The sequence below is a fragment of the Bos javanicus genome, chromosome 28 (assembly GCF_032452875.1).
Source record: "Bos javanicus breed banteng chromosome 28, ARS-OSU_banteng_1.0, whole genome shotgun sequence".
Lineage (NCBI taxonomy): Eukaryota > Metazoa > Chordata > Mammalia > Artiodactyla > Bovidae > Bos > Bos javanicus.
In genome coordinates, this window is record NC_083895.1 from 9,961,030 (window position 1) to 9,981,886 (window position 20,857).

Sequence of the window (20,857 nt, forward strand, 5' to 3'; positions counted from 1 at the left end):
CTGAAGTTTTTCAGCTCTGTCTCAGGTAAAACTCATGAGTCTGGATCACTGGAATCTGAGAAATAATTTTAGTATAAACCAGCTCAGCAAAGATCCAGGCTGTCCACAAACACGCCACAGAGTTATAAAACTTTCAGATCAAAGACAGTTCTATTTAAACAATGTCAGAATGTCAGGATTTTTTTTTTTTTAATGGCTGTGAAAATAATGATCACAGATATGTTATACTTTACTGTAAGTTTTTAAAATGGTATACGCATTAATTTCAAAGGCCAACTACCTATCAGAAGCAAGCTTCATTTACAAAATTATTTTTTAAGTATGAAAGTTGACAATCACAAAATCTGCAAAACTCACTGGTGGGATTCAAAGTATCTTAATTTTCTTCATTTTGCTTACCTATATTTTCTAGTTTTTCTACATACAGGTAATAAATGTAAATATGGTATTCAAAAAATAATAATTTCATTAATTTCACTGTTTTGATAATTATCATGCACATACACACTTTATGTACTATATATATATTTTACATAGCTCTAAATAAATGGGTGACATTTTTTATTTTTTGTATGCTACTTATAAAATATTATAAGCATTTTCTCATGTCCCAATAGATCCTAGCTAACATTATTTTTGGCTAATAATATTACATCCAGTAAATATAATTAATTTAACTTTGCCCCTGCTGTTGGGTATCTGCGTTTTATCCATTTTTTTCTCAGATATAGATTTAAAACTTTACTTTTTTTTCAGAGAAATTAAAATCAATGGCTCTGTCCTCTTCTCTATAAACACCCCAGTAAAACAAACAAATAAATAAATGTTAAAAAAAATCTGACATGGGATGGGAAATTTTTTTGTTGTTAAACTAAAATTAAATCCTAGGAAAAAATAAATAATAAAGATATTCAAACATCTTTGAACATGATTTTTCAACAATGAGAAAAAGTATCTACACACATATATAACAAACCTTGATTTAAGCAGGGTAGGCAGAGTTTTTAAATAAATCTGAAGTACTTCCTGGGGCAAACACTGGTTATGATGGCTACATACATGAGTCTGAGCTGAAGAAATGCTAAGCTGCTGACAATGATGTGCTAATTCAACTCCTCTTTGCAGCACAGGATTAAATATGCAGTTATACAGTTTCCACTGAACAACAACATTGCCTTTCTGGATCAAACTGCAAATGTGATTTGCAATCTGTACACTCTGTAATCTGTCCTCTTCGAAAACAAAATTCTGATAAGCCTCTAAGGCATCCCATTTCCACAACAAGTCTTCTGATCCACTGCTGGGCAGGATCCCTTGAAATCTGTAGGATGGACTAGATAAACCTGAGGAAGGTTCAGCATTGTAAGAGCTTCCCTGCAGGGTCTCCTCTAATTTGGCTAGTTGATCTGAGTCAACAGTACAGATGTTGCAAGCTGCTTTTTTAGTTTTCTGTGGTATCTCAGCTCCTCCTAACTGATCCAAAATGAGTTTGTTAAGAATATTCAGTATATGCTGCTGACAGCTTTTCAGTGCTGGCAATTTGAAAGCATGGAGGAGAGGAACAATCACAGATTTGGGATCCATACAACAGCATATGCCGATGTTCTGAACCCCTGAGAGGATCTGGACACACGTGCTGCTCAAGGAAGCCTGCTGCAGTAAGCGTAAACACTGGTGAGCACACACAGCGATGCAACAGCACCGCTCAGGGTAATACACGTTTCCATCTGCCGTCTCTTCAAATGGGTTTTTGGAAACCTGGTTTTTAAAAGCCGAGACCAACAGACCTGAGAGGTCTCTATGGTGATGCATGAAGTGGGAATATTCACAACGTCTGTGCCTTTTTCTTGTACACATTGAATGATGCAGCTGCTCTGACTTCACTTTTTTGACAGTGCTCATTATTTTCATGACATTATTGATGAGAGCTTTCAAATGTCCTGAGGCCTCGGGAGGAACCCCATCTCTTACAACCAGCCATTCCATTTGAAGAACTGCTGTTTCAAATAAATGAAATCCGTGATGCTGAATGAATTCTTGGACCAGGTCCATGGCTTGACTGAAGAAGAATGGATTTGAAGCTGCACTTTGAAGACAACAGATCAGGATCTGCAGAACTCCCTCCAGCAGCTCAGGTAAAAGAAGCACTCTATGACAATACTTGGAAAACACAAAATCATCCTGAACCTCTTGTAGTGTTTTCTTCTGTCTTGGGGCAAAAGGGTCAGGTTGCTTTTCTAGGAAAGTTCTAATTTTTAAAGCTGCTCTAAGCAATTCTGTTAAATTTTTTCTGAGATTTTCTGGCATCACCTCTGCCATACTAATATCTACTGACATCAGATGCAGTACTGTTCGGAAAAGCATCCGTTGAATCAAAGCCACTGGTTCTTCAGTCCAACCTGCAGAAACCATCTGACCCTCCAAATTGTCACTGAGATTACAGCAGTCCCCAAAACCCGCTAGGAATTCAGTCAGTGTGGGCACTACACTGGCTGCGAGAGCAGAATTATGATTCAAGGTAATGTCAAACTTACAAACTTTCTCTAATAAAGATAACAAAACATGACATAAATCAAATGGAGAATTGTTCATGTGACTGATGGTAGACAAGGCAGCTGGCTCACTTAAAATGTCAGTGTTTGACTCCTCTCTTGGAATAATTTCTCTGGAATTTTCCAAAGCCATGGTGTCAGGAGGAGTCTGCTCTTTGGTTGATAAGTGGTTAAGCTTAGCTGTAAGGTGGTCTTCTTTAGGACACTGTTTTACAAAATGCTGCAGCACATGGGACCTTCTGTATTTAGTCATTACTATACTTTTGTCATCTGAATTAACTTCTGAATCTGAGGTGGAGAGCTGTGTCTTTCTTGCATCTCTTACAGAATAACGATGGGTAGTTTTACGTTGCCGCCTGCTTTTTCGAAAAACATTTACTTTTGCAGAAACCTGACCAGCCGGGGCACTTCCTTCTAAATATAATTTTTCCTGAGTAGATCTTTGAGAACTTGAGTTCTTTTCTTTGGTCAGGATTATACCAGCTGAGCATGGTAGATTAAAATCTGACAAAATGAAGAAAAAAAATTTAGAATACCTTAATACGTTTTAAAACTCAATATGCATAGGTGATTATCCTCTTACTTCTCTACTTTAGGAGTTTGTCCTCAGTATATTTTTATTATGGGGCTTCTTCTAGCTTTTTAGTATGTCTCTACTCCCCTTCCTCCCCACATCATCACTTCATTTCCTTATCCTGCTCAAAATACAAAGTGGCCCTGAATCAAAGAATACAAATTGATTTTGAAAACAAGGAGAACAGAGTTAGGAAAGCAATGCTGGTATTTAGCATTACTATTCTTACCACTTTACAAATCTCCTCTAATAACACCATTAATTAAGACACAGAGGTATACTATATCCTCAAAACAGTATTTAGTTTATAGCTCTGATATAACTTAGGAACCTTAAGATCTCCCCAAATTATTTCAAAATCATACAATAGATACAAATGTTCTCCAAGACTGGGGTTAAGAGAGATACTGATTCACAATATTTACTGCATGTGCTACGCAAGGAACTTGGTACAGGGGCAGATATTGCTGTTTCACCCTCAGTGCCCAGAACCTAGGGCTGCTGTGTGGTCAGCACTCAAGATCTATATCTTAGAGAAAAGAATAAATTTTCCATACTAATTAAAAAGATAATGACACTGGGCTTTTTCCTTTGCAATAATACAAAAGGTACACTTATAATTTAGAATGAATAAATAAAAATCTAAATAAAAGACTTGTGCTTTAAGAGAGGATTAAAAGGAGTCTGACAAATTCCACATATGCAAAAGATGCAGGCAATGAAGACAACTTCACCAAAAGAACACAAATTAGAGTTCTTAAGTGATTAACAATTTGTGAGTTCTATAAATTCAGAAGAAAATAAGAGCAGAGTCAGTGAATCAACAAAATAAGCAGGATAATATTATTACAAGACCTTAGATAAATCCCTTAAAAGAGAGCTCCATATCAGAAATATATTAAAAATGCATATATGGCATTAAAATACAATTCAAGAGATTTTTTTTTTCAACCTGAGAGATCCTTAAACATCTCACAATCTGCATATTCCAGAAGTGGTGAAGGGGGAAAACTGTTAATCCCTCTATTGAAACATTTAAACTAAGTTTCATGTACTTAATATGATATATATATATATTTTTTCTGAATCAGAAATTAAAAATATGTTGACCTTAAGTGTAATAACCCTGTCTAGTCCTAACACAAAACATTACTTCAAATTTATCCTTTAAAAGCAACATTAGAAAAACTAAACCACAAACGTCTTTGATAGAGTACTGGTAATGGAAAGCAGTCTTTAAAATAAGCAGAGAATCTTTGATTTCTTCAAACTTTTCACATTCCATTTTTAAATGTTAGGCTGTTCTGCTTCTTCATCTGTTTTCTAATCATTATTACGTTCAAGGAATTCTCTATCATTTTTATATTAGAAGAAATAAAAATGTATTTGCCTAAAGAATTTTTCATATTAAATATCACACTAATATACACTGCTTTGATTTTGAGCTGCTATCAACCATCACAGTGAAGTAACCTTTCAATGCAAGTTTTTCCCCAGTAGAATTTTGATAACACAAGTGATATGACAAAGAAAAGAAACATACCTGTTGCCTTTTCTTCTTGAACAGGTATCTTCCATACCAATGGAAGGAGTGACAGAAGAAGGGTAAGGAGTTCTTCTCTGCATGTCAATGCCTGTATTAGAAATAAAAGAATCCTTCATGCTCTGAGGTCATGAATCACAGTAATTCCTAATACCTTATCTTTAAGTTGAAAAAAAATCCCATTTCTTGAGGAGGAAGAATCAAATTAACCTATCTTAAATCCAATTAAAGCTGTGATACTTTGCAATTTATAAACCTTTCCAAGGCTAGAAGAAAGTAAGAGTATTTGACAGTATTTAGCACATTCTTGCTGCTTTTTCCGAAAGTAGCTGTTACTACCACCATGCACATTGTAAGAATTCCTCACCTACAAAAAGATAAATTTGCTAGGTGCAAATGAAAAGTTAAGCCCTATTAATTAGCAAACCAGTAACAAAAATTACTAGAAAAACAAAAAGGCTTCATGCAGTTAAATTTAAAACTCAGAAAACACAATTTTCAAAAAGAGAAATGGACGTTATTAATACAATAGTATATGTAAAGAGAGACAGACTTATTAGTGAAGATCATCCAATAAATATTTATTGACTGCACACTAGGTCCATAGCATTTACTGTCTTACCCTTTCTGGAGGATATGGTCCAAGCCCTGGAGAAGGTCCCCTCATTTGGTCCATAGAACACATACACACAAAACAGTTAAAGAACAGAAGGCACGCAGCATGTGTACATACCCGGGTGTGGCACAGGCATTCAGTTTAGGAGTTCAGAAAAAGGAGCAATCATTATCAGAAGTGTGGAAGTGCTACACCTGGGAAACTTGGGACATGGGTGGTTGAGGAATTAATGACAAATCAAGTGTAAATTGCTCATGTCAATCTGTGGGGAGGGGGTCAGAGTGGGTCAGGGTGACATAATCAGATTTGCCACTATACAGACAACAGAACTGGTGGGGAGGGGAAGGGACTAATCAGTGTTAGAGGCAGGGAAACAGTAATACAGACGAGATAATAATTATCTGAAGCCTCAGACAGTAACACTGAAAAGGAGGAGACATATTTGAGAAACCGTAAGGGAGAAATGAAATGTCTTGCAGCTGATTAACTATGGGGCATATGGGAGGGGGAAAAAAAAGATCCAAAAGAACTTGAAAGTTTCTGATTTAGGCCACTAGGTAACAAGTGATAACACAGTCACCAAGACAGGACATTTAGCAGTGGTATTAGGTTGGGGTAAAGATGATGGATTCACTTTTTAGATATTACTGAGTTTGAGATGTCTGTTGGATCTCCAAATGGACTCAGCTTTTTAGTAAACAGCTGAATATACATGACTGGAACTTAAGAAAAAGATGTAAAGTAAATAATTGGGGTGTCATCCGAGCAGAGGTCAAGGACATGGGTGAAATTTCCTAGGACAGTATGCAGGAGGAGAGGGGCAGACTTCCCAGAACAGAGTTCTGGAGAACAACACTGAAAGAACCGCAGATGGTGGTGCTGAAGAGCAGCCTACAAAGGAGACTGATACGTTAACTCTCTCCAAAGAGAAGCAGAACAAGAAATATCAAGGGAAGAGAGCAGTTCAGAAAAGAAAGAAAAGTTAACCAGGTCAAGAGTTGTTGATCTTTAATTGTGTAAGATGATAGGAGGAAAGCACTTAGCAAATACAGGGTCACTGGTGACCTTAACAAACACAGTTTTGATGGAGTGATGAGGGTGCAAATCAGATTACAAATAGGCTGAAGAGTCAAGGGGAATGAGAAAGTAGAGACAGGATTCCGATTATTACTTTCTAGCATCTTGGTTATGAAAAGGCTTAAAATTCTGCAAAAGCAAAATCTAAATCCCTTCTCAGGCCTGGAAGACCCTTCGTGACATGATTCCTACTGACTTGTCCAGTTTTAACTCCTACCACCACAGCCAACCCCTACCTACATGTATTATTAAGGTTTCCTGAACATCAATGGTCCTTCAAACATCTTCCTCACATGCACTGCTCTTACAATTCTCTCACCATCCTTCCATCTGCCAAGTACCAACTCATCCTCCAGGTCTTAGTTCCTCTGTGGGAAGACTTCTCTAATCGATTGCTCCTAGGTCAAGTAAGGTTTCATGCCCCTGATTTAGTATAGCAACCAATTTGCTGAATGGTTAATGTCTGAATGCCCATTTTCCTCTTTCATTCATTCAACAAATATTTCCTGAGCCTCTACTATGTGCCAGACATTCTGGATGTAGTGGTGAACAAGGAAGACAACACTCACATCCTTACAAAGCTGACACTAGCAGGTGAGACAGAAAACAGTGGTGACAGATAAGAAACTTTCAGACAGAATGCTGTGATATGGAGAAAATTAAATAAGATGGAAAGAGGAACATTTCAATAGGCTAGTCAGGATGGACCACTTGAGCAGATGCTTAACTGATGAGAAGGAAGAATCCATGCAAAGGCATGGAGGAAAAGAGCTCATAGGAAAGATACAAAGGGTGGGAATGGATTTGACTTTTTCATGAATGGCAGGCAGGACAGTGTGGCTGGAGCACAGCAAGGGGGAGGGCACTAAGAAAAGGCTGCAAGGCCAGCCAGGTGGACAGTGCCAGATACAAGGCGGCCTTGGGGAGGGGGGTCACATGAAGGGGTTTGGATTTATCTCTAAAGATGATGGGAGATTTTCCCAAACATACTTTCTCTCAGAGCATGAATTCCAGGGCTCAGGCCCTAGTCCTTAGCAATCACCTCCCTTTTTCCCACTCAATGCCTACTACACAGCTGGATGTTCATAAACATTACCTGCCTGAATGATTTTGAATTCTGGATGCAAAGTAAAAATTGTATCAAAGGGCAATTCTATGCCATTTCTATGTGCTTCACTTCAGAGTCAGCAGATGTCTAGATAACAATTGTATGTAGAGCTTGTACTCGGTACCTCTATCAACATTTTTTAAGATGCCAGCAAAAGATACATTATCTTGCAAAAAACAGTAAACCAATTTTGGACAGGTACATTCCTGCCTAGTCCCTCTAAGTTGAATCTTTATCTTTAGTAGAGGAACTAATAACATTCTAACAGAGCTTGCCAAAACCTCAAGGGTGTGTGAAGAAGTGCTACAGACAGGCTGTCCTTGTAATTCAGCATGTGTTCCTCCACAGTACACTGGCAAATCACCACTGCTGTGTGAACTGGCATTCCTGCCCCTGGCTTCTGAGACACGTGGCCTGGAACTGCTCTGTTTCCTTCCCACTTAGCTCAAGGCTCAATATGCCAAATTAGGCAATATATGACCCAAACAGAGCCATTCCCTGGCTATTCCTAAACTATCTGATCTAGTGAAATCACAGTACTCCTCATCTAATACTTACAATTTTATGTTCTCCCCTCTGCTTGGAAAATGACTGTGTCACACATTTTTAAATTCCCCACTGCAATAACAAACAGTGAGATCACTCTCATCCAGGTGGTAAGAATCATGTTCATGCCACATATCTACCAGGTGCCAGGCACTGTCTCTTCCACAATTCTATTGTTTTGATTGTATTTTATATTAATTGCCTATCCTAACCATCCAAAAGTAGTGATGGCAGGATGGAAGAGAAAGGGCAATTCTATTGGGAGGAAAGGCTGAAATCCCAAATCAGAGGCGATGTTTAGGAAGCTGCAGGCATATGGGCACCAGATCAGTGGGGTTCAAGGATCTTAGGATGACATGTTAAGGAATTTGGACTGAAGTTATTTTAATTTATATTAATGGCATTACTTTTAATTTTGACATGCTGAATTTAATGTTCCAGACATAGCAGAAATATATGTGCTATTTAAGTCCTTCATTTCTTCTATCACAATTTTATAATTATTTCTTAAATGTGTATCTATATACACACGTGAACATTTCTTCAGTACTACTGTAAACAGAATCTTTTTAAAATTTTCTAGTTGTATAGATTTCGCTAAAGGAAACAATATGTTTGTCTTATATTCTATAATTCTGTTGAACAGTTTTCTGGATGATCTTTGGGATTTTTCTGTACACATCAGTTTAAAAATTAACTTTTATTTCTCCATCTTTCTCACATTTAGCTGTCACTATTTTCATATTCCACTTTATTATTGCATGTTTTTAAAACATGATATCAAACAGAACAGTAATAAAGTTATTCTTATGCTGGTTCTATTGCAGAGCTTATAAAAAATTATTTTGATTTCTTCATACAAACAGCTCATACAACTCAATAACAATGAAAAACATCCAACTGAAAAATGGAAGACCTAAACAGACATTTTTCCAAAGAAGATATACAGATGGCCAGCAGGCACATGAAAAGATGTTCATCATCATTAATTATCAGAGAACTGCAAATCAAAACTACAATGAGGTACCACCTCACACTGGTCAGAATGGCCATGATTTAAAAAGTCTACAAATAAATGCTAGCAAGAATGTAGAGAAAATGCTCCTACACTGTTGGTGGGGAGTGTAAATTGGTGCAGCCACTATGGAAAACACTACAGAGGTTCCTCCAAAAACTAAAAATAGAGTTGCCATGTGATCCAGCAATCCCACCCCTGGGCATATATCCAGACAAAACTATAATTCAAAAAGATATGTGTGCTCCTACGTTCATATGAGCACTATTCACAATGGCCACGACGTGGAAACAACCTAAATGTCTACTGACAGATGAATGGATAAAGAACACGTGGTACATACATACAACGGAATACTACTCTGCCAAAAAAAAAGAAATAATGCCATTTGTAGCAACATGGATGGACCAAGAGATTATCATACTAAGTGAAGTAAGACAGATAAAGACAAACACCATATAACAGTCACTTCTATGGAGAATTCTAAAACAGGACACAGATGAACCTATCTCCAAAACAGAAACAGACTCACAGACATAGAGAACAGACTTGTGGTTGCCAAGGAGGTCCGGGGGATGAGGAAGGGACAGATTGGGAGTTTGGGGTTAGCAGATTAAAACTTATTATACATAGAATTGATAAACAACAAGGTTCTAGTGTATAGCACAGTGAACTATATTCAATATCCTGTGATAAACCAAAATGGGAAAGAATATGAAAAAGAATATTCAATGAATCACTTTGCTGTACAGCAGAAATTAACACAACATTGTAAATCAACTATGTGAAATTTGCTCAGTCCTGTCCGACTCTTTGCTACTCCATGTTGAAAGTAACAAAGACTTTTTGCTACTAGTAATACTGTACTAGTAGCCCACCAGGCTCCTCTGTCCATGGGATTCTCCAGGCAAGAATACTGGAGTGGGTTGCCATTCCCTTCTCCAGGGGATCTTCCTGACCCAGGGATTGAACCCAGGTCTCCTGCATTGCAGGCAGGCTCTTGACCATCTGAGCCACCAGGGAAGTCCTACTCATACCTTAATAAAAATAAATATAAATTTTTTTCTTTTATTTCTGCTCTTTTTAGATGAAACTCTATTCTTAATCTATTTTTAGAGTTTTTGTCAAGAATAGATGAATTCTGCTAAATGTTTTTGATGTCTCAGGATAATTACATGTACTGTTTTCCCTACTGATGTCAGATACTATGCTTTGAAAAAAAAAATAGTTTTTCTTTATTTAGACCAGAAGTTGCAAACTTCTTTTTTAACAGGCCAGAATGTAAACATTTTAGGCTTTGTGAGTCATATATGGCCTTTGTCCCATATTTTTGTTTCTTTTAACAGTGTTTCAAAAATGCCAAAACTCTTATTAGCTTGTGTGTTGCCCACAAACAGATCAGTGGCAACAGGACTTCGCCTATAGGCTATAGCCTGCCCAACCAGCTCCCAATTCCCTTTCCTCCTCTCCTCCCATCAAAAATGGGTTATTAAGTGGCTATAATACTAAGAGTATTATGTCACAACCCCAGAAAGACTTAAGGTGGTACCTAGTAGGCCCAGAGATTGCACTCATCTCACATGCTAGTAAAGTAATGCTCAAAATTCTCCAAGCCAGACTTCAGCAATACGTGAACACTGAACTTCCAGATGTTCAAGCTGGTCTTAGAAAAGGCAGAGGAACCAGAGATCAAATTGCCAACATCTGCCGGATCATCGAAAAAGAGAGTTCCAGAAAAACATCTATTTCTGCTTTATTGACTATGCCAAAGTCTTTGACTGTGTGGATCACAATAAACTGGAAAATTCTGAAAGAGATGGGAACACCAGACCACCTGACCTGCCTCTTGAGAAACCTGTATACAGGTCAGGAAGCAACAGTTAGAACTGGACACGGAACAACAGGCTGGTTCCAAATAGGAAAAGGAGTACATCAAGGCTGTATATTGTCACCCTGCTTACTTAACTTTTATGCAGAGTACATCATGAGTAACACTGAGCTGGATGAAGCACAAGCTGGAATCAAGACTGCTGGGAGAAATATCAGTAACCTCAGATATGCAGATGATACCACCCTTATGGCAGAAAGTGAAGAAGAACTAAGGAGCCTCTTGATGAAAGTGAAAGAGGAGAGTGAAAAAGTTGGCTTAAAGCTCAACATTCAGAAAACGAAGATCATGGCATCCGGTCCCGTCACGTCATGGCAAATAGATGGGGAAATAGCGGAAACAGTGGCTGACTTTATTTTTCTGGGCTCCAAAATCACTACAGATGGTGACTGCAGCCATGAAATTAAAAGACGCTTACTCCTTGGGAAGGAAAGTTATGAGCAACCTAGGCAGCATATTAAAAAGCAGAGACATTACTTTGCCAACAAAGGTCCGTCTAATCAAGGCTATGGTTTTTCCAGTAGTCACGTATGGATGTGAGAGTTGGACTATAAAGAAAGCTGAGTGCCAAAGAATTGATGTTTTTGAACTGTGGTGTTGGAGAAGACTCTTGAGAGTCCCTTGGACTGCAAGGAGACCCAACCAGTCCATCCTAAAGGAGTGGGTGTTCATTGGAAAGACTGATGTTGAGGCTGAAACTCCAATACTTTGGCCACCTGATGCGAAGACCTGACTGATTTGAAAAGACCTTGATGCTGGGAAAGATTGAGGGCATGAAGAGAAGGGGACGACAGAGGATGAGATGGTTGGATGGCATCATCGACTCCAAAGACATGGGTTTGGGTGGACTCTGGGAGTTGGTGATGGACAGGGAGGCCTGGCGTGCTGCGGTTCATGAGGTCGCAAGGAGTCGGACACGACTAAGTGACTGAACTGAACTGAGTAGACCCTGTTAGCCAGACAAAAGTAGAGTATTACTAAAAATTTTAAGGGTGTTTTTCCACACAAGCGTTACATGCCCAAAGTAGAAATCCGTCCGAAAAACAGAAAAAGGTATGTTAGAACACCTGCCTAGCTGGATTTCACTGGATGAGTGACTGCGAGTGCCTCCTCTCACTCTCCCTTGTTGAATACAAGTATGTCTTGTGGTTAACTTGTTCCTGTCTCATCACTGTGTACAGGGTGTATGGGGGTGGATAATTTGTCTTTTTAGTTCACGAGTCTCTCAGTCAAGAAAAGCTGCTACTAAAGTGCTACACCGGGAAGCCTAGAGTGCATACAGAACTGATGCATATCGTGAGCTCATGGACTTCCGATCGGACGCCACGAGGGAACATTACTCTGAGAGTCCTGGGAGGGAGTATGGGAGAGATGCTAATAATCATGGCCAGAGGGAAAACACTATGGTAGATAAAACATGGCCACAAGTGATTTCCTCCCATCAAGTGCTGGAGTCTGTGTTCTCATCTTTTAAATCTGTGCTGGCCAAGTGACTTGCTTTGACCAACAGAATGTGGCAGAAGTGAGATTATATGACTTTCTTCAGCCTCCCCCTGAGCCTCTTGGAGTGCTTCCATCCATAGAAAGAAGCTGAGACTAGCCTTCTGAAAGACGAGAGGCCACATGGATGAGAACTGAGGCAGCCAGCCAACAGTCCCATCCAGCAGCCCTCAGTCTTCTGCCAACCAACTGCACATTTAGATGTAATCCCTGCTGACACCATAAGGAGCAGAGGTGGTGATCCCAGCTGAGCCTGTCTGAACTGCCAACCTCACAGAATCATTAGCAAATAAATCATTTTTTAATGCAGCCAATTTTTTGAATTGTGGTTTGTTACATAGCAATCAACTGATACACTCACTGCTCCTGTCTACTAGCCTAGGTGTAAAGGAGGTAATGCAATGGTTTATCTACTGCTGTCCAGTGGCTACCATTTCCACTGTGATCACACTCCCACTCTTCCAAGAAGTAGGAATGTCAGTATCTGCTATGCTCCCTCATCCCTGTTAGACCAATCATACACAGATAAATTCTGGCATATGTGTAAACAGAATCTGTAGATCTAGATGTAGTAATTTAAAATCCATTCATTGTTATTACCTTTACTAAATTGAAAAGTTTGCATTATTCTCCAACTGAAACAATTCTTGCCAATAATATTGTCAGTGACTGACTTGTCAAATCTGAAGAGTACTTTTCATTGTTTATTCTCTTACTTAAAAACCTCCCTAATATTTTCAGAATGAAATTAAGATTCCTTACTATGGTAGACTGACTTACTATGGTAGAGCCAACTCTTTAAAAAAGACCCTGATGCTGGAAAAGTCTGAAGGCAAAATGAGAAGGGGGCGGCAGAGGATGAGATGGTTAGACAGCATCACCCACTCAATGGACGTGAGTTTGAGCAAACTCAGGGAGACAGGGAAGGACAGGGAAGCCTGGCGTGCTGCAGTCCATGGGTCACAAAGAGTCACACATGACTGAGCAACTGAACAACAAAACTACAGTAGACAAGGCTTGCCATCAGCTTCCCCACTAGCCCAACCTCCACGTGCAGCCTTTGCTTTAACCCTCCTAGGAGATTCTTCTCCAGAGCTCAGTGTGTTTGCATTTGCAGTTCCTTTGGTCTAATGCCTCCTCCCCCTTTACACTGCCAATTCCTGTTTACACATGTCAATCTGTCTACGAAACATTTCCTGAGGACTCGCTCCTTTATATGCCCCAATAATTTTACAGTTTGTCATCCTTGAAAAACAAAATTTGTCCATCCCTTCAAAAGCGCTGAGTTCCTGGTAAAGACATCTCTATTCTTCTATCTCTGTATGTAGCACAGGTGCTAGAACATAGTAGATACTGTTGAATAAACCAGTGAATGAATTGTGTAGCCACAGTTTTAAAAGTCTGATATTTTCCAATTAAACTTACTTTATGTATTATGATGGTAGGCCAATTATATAGTACCACATATTAAAGAAACAATACTACAAAAATGTAAGAAGACTAAAGTACTCTCTTACATATAAAATAGCAAAGGTTAAAGAAACCCATTATATTTTTAAAACTATACTCTGTTCATAAATGTATAGCCTGTTCTTGATATTTTACTCAGCAAAATAATTAACAACTTTATAGAACATCCACAAAATGTGAATAGGTATGGAAACTATATAAACTGGAAATTTTAAAAGCAGAATGTTATATAACACATGGTTGTGTATTCTAGTTCAATTTTGATATATTTTTTTGGTAATAAATCATGTTATTTTTTACTCATTACATTAGAATTAAGTGATATATGTCCATGATTAGGGTACAGAAGAAATTAGAAACCATTACTATCAAATACAACATAGAAATAAATCACTTTTATGTTCGAAGAGATCTTTGAAGTCATCCAACTAGATGTATTTATGTTACTGATGTATATTACATTACTAATGAGGATACTGAGATCTGGAGCAATTGGGTCACCAAAGCCACCATCTAGATGATACTGATACCAACATTAAAATCAAGGGTAATTGTTGTTTTTTTAGGCTGGGCAGTTTGCAAGTTTCCAGTCTGTTATCTTTAACCATTAATAAGATTATATTTTTTCTATTTAAGTGTTTTTCCCCTAAGAATAAACAGATTAACATTTCTGTATATGATAAACTATGACCAAATTGGGTTTATTCCAGGAATGCAAAGTTAGTTCAACATTTAGAAACCATCAATGTAATCCACCTACATTAATAGAAAAAAATAATATGATAGTGTCAATAGGCACAGAAAAGGTATTTGACAAAACCTAACATTCATTCAGGATACAAACTCTCAACAAACTGGGAATAAAAGAGAATTTCCTTATTGTGATGAAAGGCATCTGGGAAAAATCTAGAGCTAACATAAGATTTAATGGGGAAATACTGACTGCCTTTCCCTCAGGCCAAACACAGGCAGGCTGTCCACTCTCATCACTTCCACCCACCACTGTACTAGAAGCCAAGGAAAACACAAGAAAATGAAATAAAAGGCATAAAAATTGGAAAAGAAGTGAAATCATTTATAGATGACATGACTGTTTACACAGAAAATCCTAAGGAATGCACAGTAAAATTTCAAGATAGATAAGTAAATAAATTCAGTAAAATCACAGGGCACAAGGTCAACATACAAAAATCAACTGTATTTCTATGAGCAGCAAGCAGCAGAAAAATAAAAATTTTAAATGCCATTTATAATGTCATAAAAGGGATAAACTATTTAGAACAAATTTACCCCCAATTACATAAGACCTCAATGCTAAAAACCACAAAATACTGTAGAGAAATTTGAGAGGACTCAAACAAAGAGATTTATATCATGTTCATGGATTGAGAAACTCAGGACTGTTAGCATGTAAGACGGCCATTTTCTTCAAATTGATTTCTGGATTCAACAACATCACAACTGAAATCATAACAGGCACTTTGCAGAAATAATAAGCTGATTCTAAAATGTATATGGAAAGGCAAAGGATCTAGAATGTTCTTCAAACATTTTGAAAAAGAACAAATTAGAGAACTTACACCATTTAATTTCTGGAATTACTATAAAAGTTACAGTAATCAGGACAGTATAGTATTAGTGAAAGAAATTACAGAGTAGAAGAAGAGTTTAAAAATAAACTATAAATATATGGTCAATTGGTTTTTAACCAAGGTGGCAACGTTTTTCAGTGAGGGAAAGAACAGACTTTTAAGAAGAAATGTTGTAGAACAAATGAGTGGATGGGCAGAAATGAACCATAATTCCTACCTCAAATCATATTCAAATATTAATTCAAAATGGATCACAGACCTAAAAGACCTAAAAATAATAACAAAAAAGCCCCTGGGGGAAAAACATTGGAGAATATCTGTGCAACTTTGGGTTTGTAAGACCAAGATTTCTTAGACAAGATATAAAAAGCACTATTCACAAAGGGAAAAAATTTGCTTTCCTAAAGACACTGTTGAGAAATGTAAAGGCGGGACCGTCCTGGTGGTCCAGTGGATAAGATTCTATGCTTCCACTACAGGAAGCACAGGTTCCACCCCTGGTGGGGAACTAAGATCCTGCATGCCTCATAGCTCAGCAGGGAAAAAAGAAAGATATGAAAAGACAAGCCACAGAGAAAGTATTTGCAATTCAACAAAGATTTTTATCCAGAATACATAAAGAATTATAACAACTGGATTATAAACAAATAACCTGAGTTTTAAAATGAGCACAAAACTTGAACAGACATTCACAAAAGAAGATATACAAACGGACATTAAACACACTAAAAAGTGCTCAACATCATCAGTTGTCACAGAAATGCAAATTAAAATTGCAATGAGACACTGCTTTACATTCACTCAGAACGCCTAATACTAAAAAAATTGGCAATGTCAAATATTAGAGAGGATATAGAACAATTGGAATTCTCATACACCACTGGTAGGAATGAAAATTCTCATACACCACTGAATGAATGAACAAAGTGGTAACCACTTTGAAAAACAGTTTAGCAATTTCTTATACTGCTAAACACCTACCCTGTAGCTGAGCAATCATATGCCTGGATATTTATCCAGAAGAAATGAAAATATATTCACACAAAGACATTTATAAGAATATTCACAGCAGCTTTATTCACAATAGCCAAGTGTAAACAACCCAAATGGAGAAGAAAATGGCAACCCATTCCAGTATTCTTGCCTGGGAAATCCCATGGACAGAGGAGACTGGTGGGCTGTACAGTCCATGGGGATCACAAAAGAGTCAGACACAATTTAGCAACTAAAGAACAACAACAAAACAACCCAAATGGTTAAACAACAGGAGTATGGTTAAAAAATTATGGTATATCCATACAACAAAGCACTAACCAGAAACAAAAAGTAATGAACTACTGATTTAAGCAACATGGATGAATCATCTCCGAGACACAAGCGTACACACTGCATGATTACATTTATGGGAAGTACTAGAACAAGCAACACTATACTTAGATGTTAAAAGTCAGAACAGCGGTTATCTTGCAGTGGGGGAAGGGGAGTGGCTGAGTGAAAAGGAGTATGACAAACTTTTCTAGGGTGGTGGAAATTTCTAACCATTGGTTTGGGTGGTGGTTATAGAAGTTACATATTTGTCAAAACTTACCCAACAAAATACTGTGCATTTCCTATACGTAAATTACGTATTAATAAAAAGTCTGCTTAATTCCTTACATTAAATATCTGTTAATAAAGCAGAAGTATTGCAAGGATTTAAACTGCTTCTTCTCCAGAGTATCCAAGAAGTGTTTCAACATATGAGAAACAGATAAAAGCTAGTTTCTCCTGTACAGCTCTGAATCCAGTGCTTTGATTTCATCTTAAACGATTAAATCTTACATAGTTAAATTCCCCTTAAAGAGCCTAAAGATCATTCTCCATTTTCTGGTTTAAACAATTAAACCTTGGGAAGTCTTATTTTTTAAATGGCTATTCATTAATATTTTATTTTCACTCTTCTTCTACTGTCCCTACCACCATTGCTACAGATATTCCAAAAAGTGAGTAACTAGGGAGAAAGAAGACATTAAAAAAATATTGCCATAGGAAAAAATGTTGCAATTATGAGTTGAATGAGTTCAATCATTTAATGGGCTTCAGATGGTAAAGAATCCACCTGCAACGCAGGAGACCCGGGTTTGATCCCTGGGTCAGGAAGTTGCCCTGGAGAAGGGAATGGCAACCCACTCCAGTATTCTTGTCTGGGAAATCTCATGGACAGAGGAGCATGGCAGGCTACAGTCCATGGGGTCACAAAGAGTCGAACAGGACTGAATGACTTTCACATTCACATTCAATCATTAAACAGTACAGTGAAAGATACTTCACAACTCAAAAGAGAAAGACAGAAAATAGATCAGTGTTTGCTGAGGGCCAAGGCGGATGGGAGGGACAGGGAAGTAATGGCTAAGGGCACCGGGTTTCTATTTGAGGGGGTGAAAATATTCTAAAACTGACTGTGGTGACAGCTGCATTTCTGTATGACTACATTGATCTTCTCTGGTGGCTCAGATGGTAAAGCGTCTGCCTACAATGCAGGAGACCTGGGTTCAATCCCTGGGCTGAGAAAATCCCCTGGAGAAGGGAATGGCAACCCACTACAGTATTCTTGCCTGGAAAATCCCATGGACGGAGGAACCTGGTTAGGCTACAGTCCATGGGGTCGCAAAGAGTTGGACACGACTGAGCGACTTCACTCAAAAACCACCAAGTCGCACATATGAAATAGATTAATTCTTTGATATGTAAGCTATATTCCAATAAAGCTGGCATTTAAAAAAGCTACTGAAAGTTTGGGATTATATTGGAATTTACAGAGCAATTTGGAGAATAAAATATATTTATTATATTGACTTTTTCCCAGTACATGAAAATTATGTAGTTCCACCCTTATTTGGGTATTCTTTAGTTTCTCTCAACAACATTTTATAGTATTTTATAGAGAAATCTATATATAATTTATCAGATTTATTCCTGGATAACTGGTATTTCTGATGCTATATAAGTAGTATCTTTAAAAAAAGAGAGAAAAAACACAGAATTGTTCTAATGTGGGGTAAGAAAATAAACAGAGCATGATATGTATACTAAATCATCAAAATTTTGAAATATAAAATCACTACATGTGGTCTAACAAATCATTTTTTATTTTAAAATTTATTTATAGAAGCCATACAAATATTTAAAAATTAAATTCCATTTAGTCATATTTGATCAATCACATTAAAAAAAGAATAAAATTACATAAACCTATATAATGTTATAAATCAATGCTACCTCAATAAAAATATTGGAGAAGAAAATGGCAACCCACTCCAGTGTTCTTGCCTGGAGAACCCCAGGGACGGGGGAGCCTGGTGGGAGGCCGTCTATGGGGTCGCACAGAGTCGGACACGACTGAAGCAAATTAGCAGCAGCAGCAATAAAAATAAATTAAATTTAAAAATATATAAACTTGAAAATGTTCTGAAAAATTCCATGACAGGTAGATACCACAGTGAACAAATACTTCCTGATTTATATTGTTAGGTTTCTTAGCTTATAGTGAAAATAGCCGCTTTAATTTTAGTATCTATATTTACCCAATATATATATTTCTTAGCAAAATGCTTTCATGACAAGGAAATTTTATTTTACAACAGTTAAATTTACACTTAAAGTGTTTAAAGCTGTCTATCATACTGGTGCTATAGAGTGTTTATTATCCTTTAAATTTAAATTAATTGAAATATTATTACCTAACTATGTTAGTTAGTAGATGGTGAAAGCAGATGGTGGGCTTTTCTTTCATAAAATAAATATTTGTTTTCTAATCAAATGAAATAGATAAAAATTGCATTTAGGCTTCAAGTTAACCTTGTCTGAGTTATTTAATGTTTCCAGATCTCAGTCTTTCATCTACAAAAGGAGGTTAGATGAAAACATCTCCATAGTCCCAACTAGCTTTAAAATTCTGTTAATTCTATAAAAAGGAAACAGCAAAATACCATATGGTCTTACCATTGTTTAAGCAAACACAGTAATGTACGAAAACCAGATGATTTAGTAATTATTAGTTTACACAAAGGATTCTGTATTTTCACCCCAGAATTGGCACATTCTCTAAATATAATTTACACTAAACTTTAAAAAAATATACCTGATACTTATTGAAAGTACAAATGCAGATTTTTCTGAATCATGATCTTATCTCTACTAACATAGTTATCTCACACTGATATTAAAATTAAAAAGCATAGTGTATATGAAAGCATTTTAGAAAAAAGGTTGTTTATAACTGTAAGATATTTTAGACATTTTGGAAAGTATTCAAATAAACAGTATGTTCATAAATGGAGTTACTTTTCCTTGTCTGAGTGATGTGAGAGACAGGACTTTATCTCAAAAAGACTATCAGAAATTATGCAACCTAGAAATTACTTATCTATAATTAAAATTTACTGATTAAAAAAAATGATTTGATATGAAAATGTTACCTGATCAATGATAGAATTTAGCTTCGTAAGTAACAGAAATCCTCGGCCATGGACAAGGTATTGTCCGAGGGTTGCCATGTGGGTTTCCTCCTCTTCTTCCTCCCTGGCCTCCACTCTCTGGACCACTGCATTGCAAAGCCGGTTGACATCAGTCAGAAACTCCCGTGCCAATGAGTTACTGTCAGTGCTCATGACCGAGCTATAAAATAAATATTACATAAAAGATTAGAAAAATAAAAATGTTGTATAAAACTACTAATATGTGTTTTTGTTGCTATTTGTTTTTAATTGAAGACTGACTTTAAATTATTGGGCATTGGTACCTAACCTTATAATCTTTTCAGACACAGTTCTGATCTAGTCTGCTGCTAAGTTGCTTCAGTCGTGTCCGACTCTGTGCAACCCCATAGACGGCAGCCCACCAGGCTCCACCGTCCCTGGGATTCTCCAGGCAAGAACACTGGAGTGGGTTGCCATTTCCTTCTCCAATGCATGAAAGTGAAAAGTGAAAGGGAAGTCGCTCAGTCGTGTCCGACTCTTAGCGACCCCATGGACTGCAGCCTACCAGGCTCCTCCATCCATGGGATTTTCCAGGCAAAAAGAGTACTGGAGTGGGGTGCCATTGCCTTCTCCTCTGATCTAGTCTGGTACTCCTTAAATATTCCTGCATGGCAGAAATCAGTCCTGGGTGTGCAATGACTGAGAAAGCACGGGTAAGTCACAGTGCTGGGAAAGAAAACACTAGTGGGTGGTGGCGGCTAAAGTAAATGCTGACTTCCTCTCTAAAATGGCCTCACTCTAGAATAAAAATAAACCCATTACTTATAAAATACTCTTGTTGTACATATTTTGAAAGATAAATGGATCTTTAAAAATATAAACTGTTTTTCACCTGACAGAACCCAAAGACGCTGACATC

General features: G+C 37.4%; 1 protein-coding gene across 17 annotated transcripts in view; it reads right to left on the minus strand.

Annotated features, from left to right (window-relative positions):
- The window catches only part of LYST (lysosomal trafficking regulator), a 176,359-nt gene that overhangs the window by 125,240 nt on the left and 30,262 nt on the right, over window positions 1-20,857 (minus strand). For all 17 annotated transcript variants that reach the window (XM_061404894.1, XM_061404887.1, XM_061404890.1 and 14 more), the window contains 3 exons: window positions 19,939-20,137; window positions 4,670-4,760; window positions 977-3,056 (listed from right to left, as the gene is read on the minus strand). In XM_061404894.1, coding sequence (XP_061260878.1) covers window positions 977-3,056; window positions 4,670-4,760; window positions 19,939-20,130 — 2,363 coding nt within the window. In that variant the 5' untranslated portion in view covers window positions 20,131-20,137. The remainder of the gene's footprint in view (window positions 1-976; window positions 3,057-4,669; window positions 4,761-19,938; window positions 20,138-20,857) is intronic.